Here is a 19,150-nt window from a genome sequence, read left to right as displayed (position 1 = left end):
AGTGTAGCTCCAGGCGATTTGCAGCTCGCAACCCCAGGGACACACAGACACCGGACCAGGGGGGCTGAAGGGTCGGCGCCCAGAGCTGGCAGGTGAGGCTGGAGATCAGGCCCCACCGCCGGGCTGGTGCTGGGAGGGCATCACGTGGAGGACGCTTCCCGCTGATGCCCAGGATGCCGCTGGAGGCCAGGCCAGCCCCTGAGGCCTGGCACTGGTTTCACACCCGGGGGGCAGCCTGCCTGCTCTGTTCTTAGCGAGGTCTCTATGACCAGATGGATTCTCCTCCTCCTTATTCTGGTCAGGTAGGTGGCCTCGGGCAGAGGTGTTGAGCCAGTGTGTCTGGCTTTCTGGCTTACACTTACCAGCGGGGCAAACACTCCTATCCCCAAGGAGAGGAAAGCAGACAGACCCTGAGACAGGGCAGCGTGGGAGGAGCCACAACATCCCAGTTTGTACAAAGGCTTTATTCTGCCAGTGATGATGCTGGGCTTGCGTCCCCCCCCGCCCTGCCAGCTCCAAACTCCTTTCTCCCCTAGGCCCGGCTGCCAGACCTAGGGACCTTTAACTGGGGGGCAGCTTCTTGTTGAGAAACAGATGAAACTCACTTGGCTGTGAGCATAAAGTAGAAAATATCTCTAAGACCAGACAGGAGCCTCCCCCCCCCTCGCCGCTGCTTCTGATGTCAGGGGAAAAAGGAACCTGATTTGAAACGGGGAGTTCTAGATGCAGGGTGTGACCCTGCCACTCACCAGCTGTGGGATCAGGACAAGTTATAATCGAAGAACATTCCAACCCAGCAGCTTAGAATACTGGCTCCTGAGAGGAGGGGTCTGTCTGCTCCCTCCTCACTATATTCCCAAGGTTTATGACAATAACTGCCAATTACCAGATGAACACTTATGCTGAAGCGATCGTGTCTGACTCTTTGAGACCCTATGGACTGTAGCCCACCAGGTTCCTCTGTCCATGGGATTCTCCAGGCAAGAATACTGGAGTGGGTTGCCATGCCCTCCTCCAGGAGATCTTCTGACCCAGGGTTGAACCTCCATCTCTTGTACTGCAAGCAGATTCTTTACCCACTGAGCCACCCAGGAAGCCTGCTTCACATACCGTACCAAGGGTCAAATGCTATTTGTGTATTTAATGCTATTTTTTAAAGGAAAACTCATCAAGTAAGTATGTCGTGAGGTGGGTATGAGCCTCTCAAATATGCATAAAAGTGCCACGTAAGTGAGGCTGAGGGGTAATGCACTCTTTCCCATCCCCACACAGAAACCTCAGTTCCTCCCCACCCAGGAAAAGGCAGAAAAGGCAAAGCACTTTTTTAAAAAAGGGGGACACTTCAAACCAGAGACAACTGAATTAACTTTATTCTCTTCTAACTGCAGATTCAAGGTATACAACTGAACATTGCTATTTTTCTTATGAGACTTATAAATAAAAATACAAAAAATGTTCACTACAAAAAAATCTACTGTTAGTAGGATGTAAAAAATATTCTCTTTGCTATAGAAGGCACAGACTTCACTTAGTGACACATGGAGAGAGAAAAAAACCTGCAGCAGTAAATTCATTTTTTTTTTTTTCAATTTTTTTCTTTTTTCCTTTTTCTTTTTAAATCTCGTCAGAAACACTGAAATTACAAAGAAACGCGTCCATCTACACGAAACGAAGGCAGATGCGGCAAGCTGCAACCAGGACCGCACAAGTTCGGGTGAACTGCTTCGGGCTTAGAACAGATAGGGGCTGGCAAGCACAACGCGGGGGGGTGTGGCAGGGCTGGGTGGGGCCAGAGGCGGGGGGGGGCAAGAAGGGGAGAGTGAGAGAGAAAGTGAAACAAACAGGAGTGAGAAGGGAGGGAAGGGAAAAGGGACGGAGGGAAGGAGGGAGGGGAGAGAAGGAGGGAGGGAGGGGAGAGAGGTGGGGAAGAGAGGAGAGGGAGGGAGGAAGAGATTTGTACAAAAAGGAACCAGTAAAGTTGAAGAAACAAAATTGGGCAACCTCCTAAAAGTAGGCTAAGAGGAGGTGCTGAGGTAGACATGAACTAGAACATCAATTAATTAAAAACACTATTCTGTAATACAGCGCGATCAGACTGGCACTCTTGCTGTCACGACAGAAGACAAGCCACACACACACAAAACAAACAAGTTACAAAACAAAACATGATACCCAAACCAAAAGGCTGAGTTCCGCTTGGTCCAGCAGGGCAGCAGAGCCCTCAGTGCCATAATTTACATACATATATATATATATTTATCTTTATATATACGGGTCGGATGTCATGGTGCACCACCACGGCGTCTTAACCTCACAAAGATCATGCGTAACACTATGTGAACAACTCCCATGCCACACCCCAGGAGGCCGGTACCCTGTCTGCAAAGCGGGATGCCAAGGGCTCAGGGAGGCAGGGCTGCTGCGGGGGCCTGAAGGCCCTCTCCCCACAGCCCTTTTCCCCTGACCCAGCTCCCCTGGTCTGTCTTGCACACCTTTCTCCTGGTTGGCTGTGCCTTTTGCCCCTCCACCCAGCAGCCCCACCGTATAGGCCTGCTCTGGCCTTTTGCCTTCCTCCTGAAATATCAGGTTAAGTGCCACCAACGAAGCTCCAAGATGGAGGGAAAAAAAGACGGGAGGGGAAAAACAGATTTGACGTAGGCCTAGGAAAAAACGAACACAGGCTGCTCGCTTTCCACTTTTCTGTCGTAACGTCTGGTGCCCCCAGCTTTTGCCCTCATGGGGTTTGCAGGGCATTGGCCGCCAATCTCCCCCAGCACCCCCTGGAGTCAGAAGGCTGCTCCCCACCACTGTTCACCGCCCTGGAAGGAGGTGAGCCGGTCAGCTCTGTCCCTGCAAGGCCTTGACACCCCAGCAGCCAGCTGTACCAACAGCATCCAGAAGGGTACCATACACTTGTGAAAAATTGCAGCAGTTTTTTTTTTTTTTTTTTTCCTTTTTTCTTTTTCTTTTCTACACATGGAAAAACTGTTCAGGCACAAAGATTAAACAAGCCCGCGTTGCATCCCTGGATTGTACTGAATCACTGGGTGCCCCAGCCTCCCACCCCACCCCTACACCCCACATCTCCCTTCCCCGTATTTGTGGCCTCCTCCAAAGCAGCCCAAAGCAGCAATGATACTTACTATTTTATATCTCTCTCTTGCTATATATCTCTCTCTATATATATTTGTCTATCCTATATACACATAGGATTTTAATGCTTTGAATGAGTGAAGGAGTGAACAGGGAAAGAGTGGATGAGTGAGGGGGGAAATGTCACCAAAAGCATTAAGGGGGCACAGTTATAGGAGCTGAACACAGGAAAAGGGACTGTTAGTCAACTTGGACTTCCCAGACTGGACAAGCTCACTGTGCTGGATAAGGCAGTAGCAAGTCAGGTTGTCAGCAGTACCACAGCCAGAGGCGAGGGGTGGCCAAGGAGCTGGCAAAGAGGAGGGAAGTAAGAACACTGGGGTCTCACCTGGGCAAAGAGCGGCCTTCACCCTCCTCGTCTCCTTAGCCCTCTTTGTGCAGACACGTCTAAAGCCTCCAGATCATCTCTGACCTTCACCTTGGCCATCAGGCCTGACCACCTTGGCAAGGTCAGAAATCATTTTGTCTTTGTGAGCAGAAAGCTGCGGCAAGAGGCATGCTGGAGTCTCTCCAGGGAGTCTGGGGCTTCGTGGGAGAGGAGGGGAGAGCCAGATACAGAGATCTCCCCGCTCAGCATCCTTCAGAGACCCAACGCCCAAACCCTCTCTCTCCCCATCTCTCGACCAGGATCCCTCTGGGATGATGGGGGCTGGCAGGGGCTGATTAAGTACCATCCAGCGCTGCAACACCAGATTACGACAATACTGCATGACTGAACACACAACCGCACACAACAAGCACACGCACGCACACGCATGTACAAAGGGACATTTTGGTGGTGGTGGTGGTGGTGAATTTTTTTGTCTTTTTTTTTTTTTTTCCTATTCACATTACAAAAGGAAAAGGGCAAGGTCTGGTAGAACTGATGAAGGAACTAACAAATATTACAAAAATATTACAATTTGTAAATATCAGCTCAACCCTCTCAGCTTTTATGAACAGGGGAGGAGACCCAGGCTGTGCAGGAAGGGGAGGGGGAGGGGGGGGGGGGGGGGGAAAGGGGCCAGCTGGGCCTATGGAATAGTTTGATTTTTTTTTCCTTCCCCACCTAAGGTGAATGATATCTTGCTGTTCAAACACTGTTTTCTGGGATTTATAGATCCCCTGAGGGCCAGCCTGTCCCCACTGCTTCCAGGACTGGGGGAGGCCGCAATAGTGCACAAAGATTTCTTACGGACTGCCCCTCCCCCAATGATTCCACTCTTTTCACATTATAAACACGACAACTGTTCTAGTTACATATTTCAAGTTTAACTTTTTTTCCTTTCCAAAGCACTAAATCATTATTATAGTTGCAAAACAGCATCCTCCCTAGTTATCACCCCCAGTCAACGGTCTAGTGACACAGTCCTCCCAATCCATATCCCCCCAACACACCACTTTTAAGGCCTTCAGATTTGGTGGGCGAGATTGCAGGGGAGAGCAGAAGGGATGGGGCCCAGGAACAGGGTTGTCACAGCAGCACACACCCCTCCGACTTCCCTGTATGCCTCACAACCCTTCTCCCCTAAACCACTTCCCTAAACCCCTTTTTAAAACCTAAAAATAAAAATGCAGCCACAATTTTCTCAGAGAGAGAAAGGAAAGAAGAAAAAAAAATACACAAAGAAACCCCACAAACAACTCTTACAAATAAAGCATGAGATGAAACGGAAGACCCGTCCCAAAGCGAACACAAATATTGCAAATGTGCTTTCCAAAAATTCAGCGGGGGGAGGTTGGGGAGAAGTGGGGGACGCAGAGCAGCAGGATGGGAGGCGTGAAGGGGAACAAAAGAGCTGGACAAACGTAAGAGGTAGCTTTGAGAAAAACAACACCCCCACCCCATTGCAACAACACACGGGCCGTCTTGTCCCCAACCAGCCCTGCAGAGAGACCAGAGGCCAGTTTTGGCAGTGATAATGCACACGGAGGTGGGGCCACACGCGTGAAAAAGGATTTGAAGAACACAGGCCCCCAGACCTGGAGGACCCAGCAAACTGTAAGAAAGGTGGGATTCGCTCCAGAGTGTTTTAGGCCTGGGGACGTCATGTCTGGTCAGAGCCAGCTGTGGTCCTGCGGTGTCCCCGGCGCCCCGTCCCCGGCAGGCACCCACCTCCTGCCCCGGCCTCCCATTCAGATCCTGAGTACTCAGCTCCTTCTGCACGGCTCCCTCCATCTGGGAGGCTCGTCCGAGGGGATGGGGAGGGCCTTGGCCAGCTGAAGTCTATTAAACCAGCTATTAATTTACACAAGAAACTGAAAAGAACACTCTCCCCATTCCTCCAACCCCCAACCAAAACAGAGATACAGGGGTCAAAAAAGCTCATGAGGTCACAAAAAACTGAGGTAATTCAAGTACAATGTGCTAACAGGTGAACAGAGGACACAGAACAGAAGCAAAACGGAACACAAGGCAAAGCGCTTTCAACGCCTCCTCTCGGTGGCCTGGGCACCCCTGGGAGCCAGGAATTCTGCACAGCCCTCTGGACCTGGGTCTCCCTGCAGAGAGCACCAGGCCTGGGGGGGTCCCATGAGTTCCAAGGGTCCCCAGCACGGCATCCCAACTCCCTCCCAGGACAGGGGTACCCCCCACCAGGTGTAGGGCACCTCTGGAGGACATCACGTCCCTTCACCAGCCACGACCCCTTTCACGGACCGAACCCTCCTCCTAGGGGCTGTGTTCGTTTGGTGGGACAGCATGTATTTAGCTGTTACATTTTTCCATTTTGGAAGCAAAAGCAGCTCAGCAGGAGTCTTGCTCAGGATGGCTGGACTGGGATGGGCTATTCCACTGAATTTGTCTGCATTTTTTCAGAAACCAAAAGGGTGAAAGTTGGCGGCGGGGGACGGGCGGGGAGGGGGGTGTTCTCTAGTCAGACCCAGCTTCCCCACCAGGGAGCCGGAGGAGGCAGGAGACACTCCGATCCATGGGGGGGCTGGGAGAACAGGAGTCAAGGGGAGCCAGGGAGCAGGCAAGAGCCCCGAGGCTCCTCAAAGACTGTGAAGGGACTCCCGGGTGTGGCGGAGGAAGAAAGCAACAGATGAACTGAGCAGTGGGAAGGGCGGGAGGGGGTCCCTCCCCCACCCCAGTGTGCCCCCCAGCAAACTAGAGCTGCCACTGTGAGCATCAACCAGTGACCCAGCCCAGCCCCAGCCTCTGCAGGCCGCCCCCTGCACACCCCCACCCATCCCTCAGCCCCCGACCTTCCGGGGAGTCAGTGGGCACGGCAGGCAGGGACGGTCTGACTCTGACCAGAGGACCCCGCAGCCCTTTCCTAGTTTCTATTTCGGGACACAAAAGGAGGATCTGGGTGGAGGGAAGAGAAAAACATCCCACCATCTGAGCTGGACAAACCCCCTCCCTCCACCCCCACCCGAAAAGAGCAGGCCAACGACCCCCAGCCAGGAAAGGAGGGATGGAGGCCTGGGTGGAGGGGCTGGGCCAGGCATCCGGGTCACCTGGAGCCCCAGGCAGAACCAGAGCCAGACAGCCCCGAGACTTCCTTTTCCTCCTTTCTCTCTTTCTCCTTTTTTTTCATTTGCTTTTTGTTTCTTGCTGTGTGTTGTGTGTGTGTGTGTGTGTGTGTGTGTGTGTGTGTGTGTGTGTGTGTGTGTGTGTGTGTGTGTGTGTGTTTCTGCCCTGCACGGTCCTCCTGGACTCCACCCAGCTCCATCGCTTCTCCTCCTGCTCCCGGCTCCCCCGCCGCGGCCTCAGGCCGGCCTCACACGTAGCACAGGTAAAGGTACGTCTTCTCTATCCTCCAGTCGGGCGGGATCTCCTCGGGCTTGTGGCCCTTCATGTGCTTCTGCATGGAGGACAGGCTGGGGCAGTACTCGCTGCAGATGGTGCACTGGTAGGGCGACGCGCCGTTGTGCGTTCGCAGGTGCTTGATCATGGCCGAGTAGTCCCGGGAGCGCTGGTGGCACAGCTTACACTCGAAGGGCTTCTCGCCTGTGGGGGAAGGGGGGTCAGGAGAGGCCAGGGGGCGGGAGGGGGCCGTGAGGAGCCCCACCCCGGCGAGCTGGGGACGCTCAGGCCCTCTGGGCCCACACTTCTCCGTGTGCCGCGTGCACCGCCCAGCGTGGCGGCCACAAGTCACATCCAGCTCCCAAGTGCCTGAACCGTGGCCTGTGCGACCGCGACCCTATGTTCTTTGTGTTTTTAACTGAAGTGTGGTTGATTTACAATGGTGTGTTAGTTTCCAGTATATTACACTCTTAATCTTGTTCACCATAACTAATGTATTGTGTGTGCCTGTGTGCGTGTGTGCGTGTGCAAAAGTCACTCAGACGTGTCCGACACTTTGCAACCCCACGGACCGTACCGTCCATGGATTTCTCCAGGCCAGAATACAGGAGTGGGTAGCCTTCCCTTTCTCCAGGGGATCTTCCCAACCCAATCCTGCCCACACTGCAGGTGGATTCTTTACCAGCTGAGTCACAACGGAAGTCTTGGGTATTGGGACCCTGCATGAACTTTCTGGCCAACCCAGTAAATTTAGCCACATGGAGGTAGTGGTCATGTGTGGGCCAGCTCCAGCCCCTGGACTGAAGCGTTAACTCTCTCTAGCGTGTGGACTCTCTCCTTCCTAAGAGAGAAAACAGAAATCTAAAAAAGTGCCCTCGAAGCCTCTAAAGTTCTTAGGGATGGCTCTTTAGCACACAACTCCTTCTACGGAAGCAAGGGGATAGAGTTCTTTCAGGGCTACAGATGATGAGAAGCAGGGGGTGCTAAGAGTGAGAGGACCCCAGTCTGGCAAGCATGCTACCCCTGGGGATGCCTCCTCCTCTAAGACTAGGAAGAATCTGCCCTGGACCCTACTTCCCCTCTCGAGCTAGAATAGGGAGGGACGGAGACCCTGGGAGCCTGTGGCCTACACCCTAGCTGTGACCACCCACCCCTCTGTTACAGTCCCCTGGAGCTGAGCGGAGGACACAGGAGAACCTTGTTTCGATACAGTAATTAACTGGCCAGCCATCTCACTATCGATACTCCACCGTGCAGAGGCCCCTGCAAATAATGAAGTAATGAACAGCCAAAGTGATCTAACTATCGACCGGCTATTTACGATAGTCAGTGCCAATGCATTTAATGATCCACCCGCCAGGTCACATCTCCCACAAGGGGCTAAGGAAGCCCCTGAGGCTCTGCGAAATCCTGGGGGTCATTCCAGTTGTCAGCAACAACCACCCCATCCTCTTGGTGTGGCCCAACGCAGACCTGTGACAACACATATCCTGTGCTTACTGGCCCCTCCATCCACCTCCCCTCCCAGGAATTCACACCCTCCCCGCCAGCCCAGCGGAATCGCCTCTCCCTTCTAACTCTGCTCAGGCAGCTATTTCCCCTGATCAGGGGAGCTTTCTGTTTGGCCACATTCCACTGCCTTCCACCACTTCTTATCCTCAAAGGAAGTCCTTCTAAATATCTACCTCCAACCCAGCAGTGTGCCAGTGGTAAGTGTTTAACACTGGGCTCTCCACAAAGCCCTGATTTTGTAGCATTTGCAGATGGTCATGCTGTGAATACTCCCATGTGGCTGATTTTAAGCAAATAAGGTGATAACAATGAACACAGGGGCGGGGCGTGGGGGTGATGCTGGAAAGACTTGTGAAAGGAGGCTCTCCCCAGCAGGCTGGGGCCGGCTCCAGCTTTCCACTGCTCCCAGCTCTGGCAGCGCTGGACATCAGGACCACTTCCACCTGTTCTGTCCTCAGGCCCTAAGAAAACAGTTGCTCACATTCATGTAAAAAGGAAGGGCAAGGCCCTTTGAAATGGTAAAACATTATACACGTGGAGGGGTTAGTAAAAACATCCGCTTTTCTAATCTCTGAACTCAATCGAACTTACGATTTTTCCCAACCCTCATCGTAAATCCTAACTTAATGTCCCCTAGGCTCTTATTCTAACCCTCAAGTCACATGAAATCATCCTAGCCTTCATTTTCAGCTAATCGGGCCAAGTGAACCCTAATTAAGGATTCATGAATGGACATCATCTGCGAGCTATTGGTATGGCTGCCTGGAAGGCTGCTCTGGGCTGCTGGAAAGTGTGATCGATTAGCGATGTCTGCCTTGCCCTCTCCAGAAGGTAGTGGCACTCAGGTCACTGTACTAAGCCTTAACAGGAGCTGTTCCACCCTGGTTCAGCCTGGGTCCATCCTCGCCTGGGCTTCTCTGGGGAGCCACCTGCCCCCGTCCCCAGCCCGTTTGCCCCCGGTACCTGTGTGCACCCGATAGTGCGTCTCCAGCTGGTGCTTGAGGCTGAACTTCTTGCCGCAGCCGTTGCACTCATAGGGCTTCTCGCCGGTGTGGATGCGCTTGTGGCTCTTGAGTGTGCTCTCGTCCCGGAAGCAGCTGCCACAGAACTCACACTCGTACGGGTGGTCGCCTGTGGGGACAAGGGGCTGCATCAGGCCCTCGCCGCCGCCCACCCTGTCTTTAGGGGACATTGGGGCAGGATCAGAGCACCAGAGGACGAGACTGCTTGTCCTCTGCAGTCGTGACAGGAGCGCCCACCCCTGCCGGCCCCTTAGCATTAACGGGGGGCACACACGGCCCCATGGGCATACATGCCTCAAGGGCTAGTCCTGGGAAAAGAGAGCCCATCTAACTCAGGGAGGACAGAGCCCCCAGAATGCAGGCGCCCCGGGGGCAGAGCAGACCCAGGGGCTTCTAGACCCTGCTCCCAGCTTCCCTTCTTCGAGGTCAAGGGTGCAAGCCATTCCAGCCTGACTCCACGACCCTCAAAAAAATCCCTCCAGTGTTCTCAGTCGCCCTGCTCTTTCCCTCCTCCACAGTCTCATGCAGTTGCTCTTTCCGTATGATACTCTCTTAACGAACTCCTAGTCACCCATCAAAACCCACATCACGTGTCACCACGGTTCAGAAGTTTCCCTTTAGCGCCACCTCCCATCACCACAGCCCAGGCAAATTGAGTCACTTTCTCCTCAGTCTCCGGAGAGAAGAAATGTCCAGCATTCTGTCCCTTTTGAAGCAGTAGCACAATTTTCACAGTGCTAATTAAAATGGCCCACGTTGAGCACTGTGCTGAGAACCTCACACGGATCATATCTCATAATCACTTCAACAACCTTACCAGAAAGATAGTATCATTCTCGTGTTACAGATGAGAAACATGAGCTGTTTCAAGACACTTAAGCACGGTCCTGAAGGTCAAAGAACTGGTAAGCAGCTGAGCTGGGATTCAGATCCAGTTCCAGGGTCTGGACACTGGAATACCAGTAATACTAACTGGACATACTGGAATACTAGTGTCAGTCAGCAGACTAATAACTGACGTGCCGTGTTGTATCTGTTGTGACAGCCACCGTGCCTGAAGAACTGAAGCACCACAAGGGCCAGAAGGAAGCCTCGCTCATCCCTGTGGCCTCAGTACGTAGCACACAGTCAAATCCAATCAAAGTGCTCAGAAAACGTCAGTACGTGAAACTGGGGGAGAACAGCTTTTCCCCTTCCCTGGCCTGGCATCTATGCCCATCAGCATCCTGTTTGTAATGCACCCTGAAATCCCCTACTGGGTCAGAGGCTGGGGCGTGGGGATTAACCATCCTTCCTCTTGTACCCAAAGTGGGGGCTTTGGTGGCGGCGGGGCGGGGTGGGGGGATGAAAGGTGAAGACTTCAGCTACTTATTTATTACAGGAGTGAAGGCACAGACAATAAAGATAGATTGATCACCCCAGACTTTGTTCATGAATATTTAAATATCGCTGATTCGTCTTGTCACTGTAATTACAATTTCTCTGGGCTGCATCTCCAACAACCACAGTTTATGGTAAAGAATGGCCCACTGTATTTCACTTGTCCCTCTGCAGATGTGCGAGGCTGCCAACCGTGTAATGTCCTCTGCATTTCATACATTTTCTTCAGCCGCTGAAGGTTTAAGTCATCCACAATGACCTACGTTTTTTCATTATCCCCATGTCAAACTGCGCTCGTGCCTGGGCATAAATTGTCCTTCTCGTTATAGACTTGCATGCCTGCGCCTTCACTTCCTCTTTAAAATGATATTTTACTCTCTTCTCTCTCTCCCCTCCTCAGGCCTCTAACCAAACCTCCCCATTCTCGAAGGCAGGCCTCTGTACCCATATAAATTCTCATCTCTTCTGATGGCTCTGAAGGGTTTTTAAGGCTCTGTGGGGAGAGGATGCTGGGGTCTGCTGGCTGGCGGGCTCTCTCACGGGAGGAAGACTTGCAAGATGCTCCAAGGATGTAGAGGGGTGGGTGGGAACCCTTCCATTGAGGCGTCAGATGGAAGAAGCTAGAAGAGGAGAGCTGTCCTTCCACGCCAGTCACCACCACCCTAGGGGCCCTGCCCTGGGTTCAGAGGAGAGCCCCCCAATGTGCAGATCTGGGGATGAGCAGAGATCTGGGTTCCCGGCACCCGCCTGCCCTCTTGCTGCCGGGCTGTGCAGACTGCCCGGTCCCCCAGCCTCCAGCCTCATCCAATCCCAGGGGAGACGAGGCCCAGGCAGACCCTGGTCCTAATTAGTTGTGTGTCTAACAGAGTGAGGGGTGATCTGTGTGCGCCTGGCCCCGCACGCCACTGTGTGTGTGTGGATGCCTGTGCTCACCACCATCTGACAACCAACTCCACCCCCCCCTTAGTGAATCGGCAACGATTACGACTTTAATCAAGGATTCAGTATCCTCATTAAGATATAAATAAATAAATAAGGCAGGGCCCACGTGAGACTTCAGCCGGAGCCGGTAATTAAAACGTACATCGGCAGCCACTGGGCAGGTGGGTGGGGGAGCACCGCCGTCTGTCTGCGTCTTTCCCCCCTCCAGAGGGGGCCCGGAGAGTTTAAAAAAACAAAGGGTTAAGGCAGAGGGGTTGGTTTGATCAGATTTTTATGAATTTAATTATGAAGTGGATCACATTAAATGAGTTTAAATAGGAAATCTCTAGAGGCAGTCCAGGGAAAGGAATAAAAAATTTAGGAAGGACAGGAATGCACCAACATGCACACACCAAAACACACACACACACACACACGCACACACACACACACACGGATTTTGAAGCACCTGGCCCAAAATCCTCACCCTGAGAGTTAATCGTGTCAGTGTTGCCATAATGTACACAAAACTGGCTGCAGAACTCAAAATCCAATTTGTGGTATGTTGATTAACTCTGTAGCCTCTTTAATGAGCTTGACATTAAGTGCAGGACAAACGAGACTAATTAGAGCCCCCTACGGCCTGCCCAGTGCACCTGTGACCCCAGTGGTCTGTCCTCACCTGGTTGGTTTCCTTGGCACCGGCCAAGCCCAATGTCCTCTTCCCCACCCCAGCCCCATCCCGTCAGCCCCTCAGCTACCCCTCCAACACAGCTGAGAGTTTATTATATGATGAGCCATGTGAATCAGGGATCCATCAATGCCAACAGCGCGGCTGGACTAACCTACCAAACACAGCTGCCGATGCTAAACACCCGGCCCCAGCAGCAAACGGGCCAAGAACAACGGAATATTAATGAGGCATTGTGTGGGGGTGTGCTCGGCCTGTGTGCACAGGCCCTGGCTAGTGTGAAATTGATGGGTGTTGGTCTGTGTGTGCACAAGCAGTGCACACGCTCCATGTTTCCTAGATTAAGCAAGTACTTCTCCCAACGATGTCTGGCAACAGTCCCTCCCAATGGATCCGAGCCACGACTGACCCAGGGACCCGTGACATTTCGGTATCTGAGCTCTGAGAAGACAGCATGGGCACAGCAGGGCGACCCTGGGTGGGATCATCCGAGTCCCGTGAATCCACCCGAGGGGACCCAGCAGCACGCTCAGAAGTGGCCGAAGGGGGATTCCCTGGTGGTCCAGTGGTTAAGAATCCTCCTGCCAATGCAGGGGACACGGGTTCGATCCCTACTCTGGGAAGACCCCACGTGCCGCAGGGCGTTTGAGCCCATGCACCACGACGGAGCCCACGTGCTGTGGAGCCTATGCCCTGCGACGAGAGGGCCCACTGCGATGAGAAGCCACGACTGGAGGGCAGCCCCCGCTTGCTGCCACTGGAGAAAGGCCCACGTGCAGCAAGGAAGACCCCACCGTGGCCAAAAATAAACAAATAAAAATTAATAAAAAAGAAGTGTCTGAAAGGTAACTGGCCATCTTCGATAAGCTGAGCTTAGGGACCCAGTGGGGCAGGTGCTGACAGAAGGTGCTGAAACCTGCCGGGGATGCTTAGGCGGTCACTGCAGAGAAAGTTCTTGCCAGCATCCTCTCCTCCTTCGCCCTTCTTGTTGGATCTTACCCTCTGGGACCCCTCCTCATCCTAAGCCAGCAAATCTGAGAAGTTCCAAGCAAATCTGGCGATGCTAAGGCAACATGCTCCCCTGAACAGAATGGCATCCAAAGGTGAGAGCCTGGGAGGCTCCTCGGTGAGGACGCCTACTGCCAGCAGGACAGGCCAGGTTGTGATGAATAACCACCTCTCCCATGTTCAGCAAAGCCTGCCACTTAATCCTGGGGCTGTGACAAGACCTGAGAGTGAGGAAAGGGTCCTGCCGAGTCTGTCAGAGGCAATGCAGAGTTTTTTATACCCTCTCCAGCAGCCAGGAGGACACACCCTGTTACACCCCCAGAAAGATAATTTGCCTCTCTACATCCCCGGCCCCATCACCCACCTCTCACCCCAAACCCAGGACAGAACACACACAAGCAGAGACACATGCAGACTTAGAAACGGGCAATCCTTCATCGACGTACAGTCAGAGGAAGGGAGGCTTCAAGTCACCTGTGACATTGCTGGGAGTTAGGGGATGATGCAAGGAAGCCAGTGCCCCTCGGGTCTCAGAAGCAAGCACCCCACCCCCTACCCCTGACTCATAGCTACTCTCCTTCCCCACCAGCAGCGACTGGCTCAGTTTATACACCCACGCTGTCTCTCCTAAGCAGGGCAAGGCCCAATACAGAGCATGTGCTTCTGTTAACTAGTAAGCCGGACCACTTCTGCCACATTCCCTTAAGAGCCCAAGGCTGACCTCAGGAACATACGTGCACAGCGTGTGTATGTGTGTGTGTATGCTGTGTGTGTACATTGTGTGTGTGCATGTGTGTGCAGTGTATGCCTGCACAATGCATGTGTGCACATGTGTGCATGGTATATATATGTGTGTGCGTACAGTGCGTGTGTGTGGTGTGTGTGTGTGTGGGGGGTGTGTGTGTGTGTGTGTGTGTGTGTGCGCGCGGAGTAGGACCAGTGGTGGGAAACAGACCAAGCAGGCAGATTTTCCTCAAAATTCATTTCAGGCCCACCTGCATCAGAATCTTTGGGAATACTTATTAACCATGTTGAGTCTTAGAGTCCCACCCATGCCCACTAAATAGAAGTTTCTGAGGTGGGGGGGACCCATGAGCCTACATTTCTAATGAGCGCCGTCTCTGTTGGGCACAGAGATACCGAGACCTAAACGTCCCCAAGGTGGGATGGGATAAGAACTGTCCACACTGGCCTGCACCTCAGAGGCCCCTGCACACTGGGCCGAGGGCTCCCCCACCAGATGAGTTTGGAGGTAAACCGTTTGGACAGCGGTTCCCAGGGACCCCGCCCAGCCGCCCGCCCGTGGCCAGCCTACCTGTGTGTGAGCGCAGGTGGCGTTTCAGGGCGGTGTGGCTGGGGAAGGTGCGGTTGCACTCGCTGCAGATGTAGCTGCGCACGCCCGCGTGGACCTCCATGTGCTGCTGGAGCGCGCTCTGTGCCTGGAAACGCTTCCCGCACAGCAGACAGAAGACAGCCATGTCCGTGCCTGCGGGAAACGGGGCAGAGCCTCAGCTGGGCTGGAGCACGAGCCAGTGTCAGGGCAGCACTCCCGGCCCCACACTCAGCAGCGAACCCAGAGGTAGAGCGGGCCATGTGATGCTGATGGAGCCCCCAGTACACGGCTCCACCGGTGGACAAAATCCACTCACTTCCCATCCTCATGGAACCTAAAGTCTAGTGGGAGAAACAGAGATATTAATCAAAAACATCATGGCAGCAAATGACTCTGCAATTGTCTGGAGTGCTGTGTCAAAGGCAGGGTACCAAGAAGCCATCTATCAGAGGGCCTTTCCAAGCCTGGGCAGGAGATGGGGTGTCCGGGGGCCTCTGTGAGGAACCACAATGGCAAAGATGAAAGCCACCATTGGAATGTAACACTTAAAACATCCCATCTGCAAAATGGGACCTCTACAGCCTCACCCTTCAGCTAAGGAAAAGGAGACACAGAGAGATTGAGTAATTTGTCCAGAGTAGCGGAGTTCACAAGCAAACAGAGCTGGGATTCAAGCTCACGCAGCCTGGATCTGATCCTCCCCTGACGCTACAGACCCGATTCTCTTAACCACGTCTCCACTCATGAATGCATACCTCCTAAGGATCTGTTCTTTGAACAATACTATTTTAGTATCTACTACAAGCAGGACTCTCTTTTTGGCCCTGGGGGTGTAGCCATGGAAAACTGTACAAAGTGCCTGCCCTCATCGCAGATGTTACCCAGCACACTGGGGACATGGGGACAGCATTCTAGGGAGAAAAAATAGTATCTGTGAACTGGACAGAAACATAGCCGGTAGAAGGATCAGACAGAACAGTACAGCTAGGGAGGCAGAGAAAAAACAGGGAGGGAGTCAAAGAAGTGGGCCAGGCCAGCTTGTACCGAGTCTTGCAAATCGTGGTAAGAACTTTAGGCTTCATCCCAAGACCAACATGCAGCTGTCAAGGGATTTTTTTAAAAAGATTTTTTCGATGTGAACCATTTTTAAAGTCTCCACTGAATTTGTTACAATACTGCTTCTGTTTTATGTTTTGGTATTTTGGCCATGAGGAGTGGTGGGATCTTAGATTCCCAATCAGGGACTGAACCCATCCATACTCTCTGCATTGGAAAACAAAGTCTTAACCCCTGGACCATCAGGGACGTCCTCGGTCAAGAGATTTTAAGCTAATGAGGGACATGAGATTTTCATTTAACTCTGGTTGTTTTCTGTGCTGATCAGAAGTAGAGGTAGGTAGCCCATGATATCCTACAAAGTTGTTGTTGCTGTTTCGTCACCAAGTCATGTCTGACTGCAACCCCATGGACTGTAGCCCACAAGGCTCCTCTGTCCATGGGATCTCCCAGGCAAGAATCCCGGAGGGGGCTGCCATTTCCTTCTCCAGGGCATCTTCTTGACCCAAGGATCGAACCAACATCTCCTGCATTGGCAGGCAGATTCTTTACCACTGAGCCCAGGAAAGCCCTACAAAGACAGGCTGCTATTTTCTGTTCGTCACCCCTCTTTCTGGTGCTGCTGTGGAGCCATGGCTTTCCAGGTTCAGCATCTAAGGAGGAAGCATCTAAGCCCTCCATCTGAGTCCCAGCTGGTCTTGGCCGCCTTGGCCACTCTTTTGGGTTCCATTTTCCTGAGCATGTCAGCTCCCCTGGAAGCTCCCAGTCTACTCGCCTCTCTTTGCAGGCGTCTGGGCTTGATCACTCGTGCTCAGCCCAGCCCTGCCTCCCTGCCCCGCTGTGTAAAGGACACAAGCAGGCAAGGGGGTGGGGTGCAGCGCCTGCCAGTCCAGAGTGGAAGACGGGGCAGAGCTCCGGCTGCTTCAGATCAAGGTCTGCTCGGGGTGGCATCAGGGAGCTCCCAGCGGGCAGGGGGCGGGGTACAAGATAGCACGCAGAGCCTGCTGTCTCGCAGGTCTATCCGTGGAGACAGCAAACGGGGGGTCTCTTTTGTCTGCCTCAGTCCCATTCACGGCTGGGGCTGCGAGGGACCAGCAGGAAGGCAAGGACGGCTTCCCATTTCCCCACATCCCCAGCCCTCAAGGCACTTGGAGCCACGCTCCATCGCACCCATGGGCATCGCCTGCACCCAAGTCCAGGGAAGGCTGGGCAGGGGACGTGAGGAGCAGCCAAGGCACGACCTTCCTCCTGGCCTCAGAGAGCAGAGGGGACGGGGACTGCTTTACGCCTTGTGCTAGGTGCTTTATTTATGCCATCGTCTCATTTGAAACTTGCAACCGCACCCGGCAGGATGCTCATGCCCCTTTTCACAAATGGCAAAACAGAGTGGTTAAATAACTTGCCTGAGATCACACGGTCAGAAAGAAGAGGAGCTGGAATTTATAAATGCCTCAGTTTGTCTGATTTCAGAAACCACAGAGTTGGGTTAATGTCTCCCTATCTGCCTGGGCTTCTCTGGGAACAGGCACAATGATGACGCAGAGAGCCAGTTCCAACCCAGCTGGCTCAGGAGCCCCCATGCATCCAAGGCCCACCCTAGAAACAGACAGCCCAGGCCAGGAGGAGCGCCCTAGAAGACGTCACAAGGTAGGGCTCTCTGAAGCCTTCCAACCCCTCTGGGAGCCAGCAAGGCCTCTGCAAGAGGAACTGAGGTGCTCACTCCATTTGATTAGGGGGGTACAGTGAGAGGAGTGATCTGCCCAGCAGACACAGACAAGGGTTGACAGTGACTCCTCAAAGTCCAGTCTGGTCTGGCCAGCACTCCCGAGGGTGGCGTCCATCTGCAACACATCCAGGGGCATGGCAGCTCTAGCTGCTTCATCCCACGAGCCCTATCTCTGGCCTGAACCTCAACCTACAGAGAGTCCCGATGAAGCCAGACATCAAACATCTGCCTTTTATTGCTAAGAGAGAACAAGCTTCCCGGGCAAGCCATGCCCTTTAAGAGCCCAGGTTTCTCTTTATGGATCCCCCAAAATCCCCAGTGTGGAAGGAACCTGGGCCAGAGGGAACATGAATGACATTCCCAGTAGGAGATCCCAAGCCTAAAAAGCCAAGCCCAGAGGAGTTCTGAGGCTAAGTCCCAGCCCAGGGAAGACTGAGAACCCTGGCAGCCTCACCCTCCGGGTCTTCCCAGGGCCCCAGAGCTGCCCCACTGTGCGGCCCCTTCTTCTCAGGATCCCCTGAGCCTATTTCGTGTCCATTCAGGCAACTCTGTGAATATCACCTAGGGCAGGCACTGTCCTAGGTGACAAGAGGGATGCTGAGATCAACCAGAGACACAGGGTCCCGGCCGCGTGGAGGACACAGACAAACCAACCACCAGCCAGAGGATAAGACAGGCTGATCCCAAGAGGGCTCTGGAGATTCCTTCTTAGGCTTTAAGAAATAAAGTGTACTGAGGAGCTAAGGACCACAGAGGGCACAGGAGCCAAGCTAGAAACAACGCAATCAGATATCAAAGCAGGCAGGAAGAGAGGACAGACCCCCCCCCACCCCACTCAAGGATGAAGATAAGCAGAGACAGTTATTGGGGGTCAGATGGCAGACGGCCATTCTGCCAGGTGGGATTGCTCAGGGGTGTGGGGAAAAGATGCGGGGAGCAGGGGCTAGCATGTTCCAACCAGTACGTGAAGGCAATGCCCCTGGGGGCTGAGTGGGGACCAACGGCATTGGCAAAGTGGCTGAAATCAGGGACAGAGGTGATGGCTTTTGTGCTATCACTGGAGGAGTGTTGGGACCAGTCTAAGGTAGGGGCTGGGAGGACAGAGGAGGACTGGAGAAGTGGAATCCCGGGGCAATGGCAGGACAGGACCCTCAGCCCGGGCTCAAGTCAGGAAGCCTCATGCGTCTGAAGTTCTGGATATCGGCTCTTGGTGACAAGTGTAAAGTCATGCAGTGACCGCCAGGAAAGGATCTATTACAGTGTCCCCACGGTGGTCCCTCCTTCCTAGGCATTCCACAGGGCACAGGGGTTCCCCCTGGTCACTGATGACACTGCCTGAGGATCAGAGATGAAGAAAGGAGGGGCCCCATCCACTTCCCATGCTTCTGTTTGGACACCAGCAGCTGAGAGGATAGAAAATATCTTTAAAGGAAAAATGAAAGGGCGGGGGTCGGGGGGAGGGAGAGAAACGGATGAGACACAAGAAGAGCTATTGGTGCATGTAAGTTAAAAATCCAGCGACTAGATTTGACTTATTAAACAATTTGCTGTAGTTTCTGCCTAGCTGATTGTTCGCATGTATGATGAGTCAGGGCAGATTCTATTACACTGGGAGATT

The 19,150-nt window shown here is 53.3% G+C and overlaps 1 protein-coding gene across 3 annotated transcripts in view; it reads right to left on the bottom strand.

Moving 5' to 3' along the window:
• Positions 1 to 1,347: 1,347 nt before the first annotated feature.
• Positions 1,348 to 19,150, bottom strand: part of ZBTB16 (zinc finger and BTB domain containing 16) — a 202,833-nt gene continuing 185,030 nt past the window's right edge. For all 3 annotated transcript variants that reach the window (XM_027979221.2, XM_027979222.3, XM_042232944.2), the window contains exons 5-7: positions 14,733 to 14,903; positions 9,359 to 9,526; positions 1,348 to 7,087 (exon numbers count right to left, since the gene is read on the bottom strand). In XM_027979221.2, coding sequence (XP_027835022.1) covers positions 6,858 to 7,087; positions 9,359 to 9,526; positions 14,733 to 14,903 — 569 coding nt within the window. In that variant the 3' untranslated portion in view covers positions 1,348 to 6,857. The remainder of the gene's footprint in view (positions 7,088 to 9,358; positions 9,527 to 14,732; positions 14,904 to 19,150) is intronic.

The sequence above is a fragment of the Ovis aries genome, chromosome 15, assembly GCF_016772045.2.
Source record: "Ovis aries strain OAR_USU_Benz2616 breed Rambouillet chromosome 15, ARS-UI_Ramb_v3.0, whole genome shotgun sequence".
Taxonomy (NCBI): Eukaryota; Metazoa; Chordata; class Mammalia; order Artiodactyla; family Bovidae; genus Ovis; species Ovis aries.
This window is presented reverse-complemented; position numbering and strand designations above follow the sequence as displayed.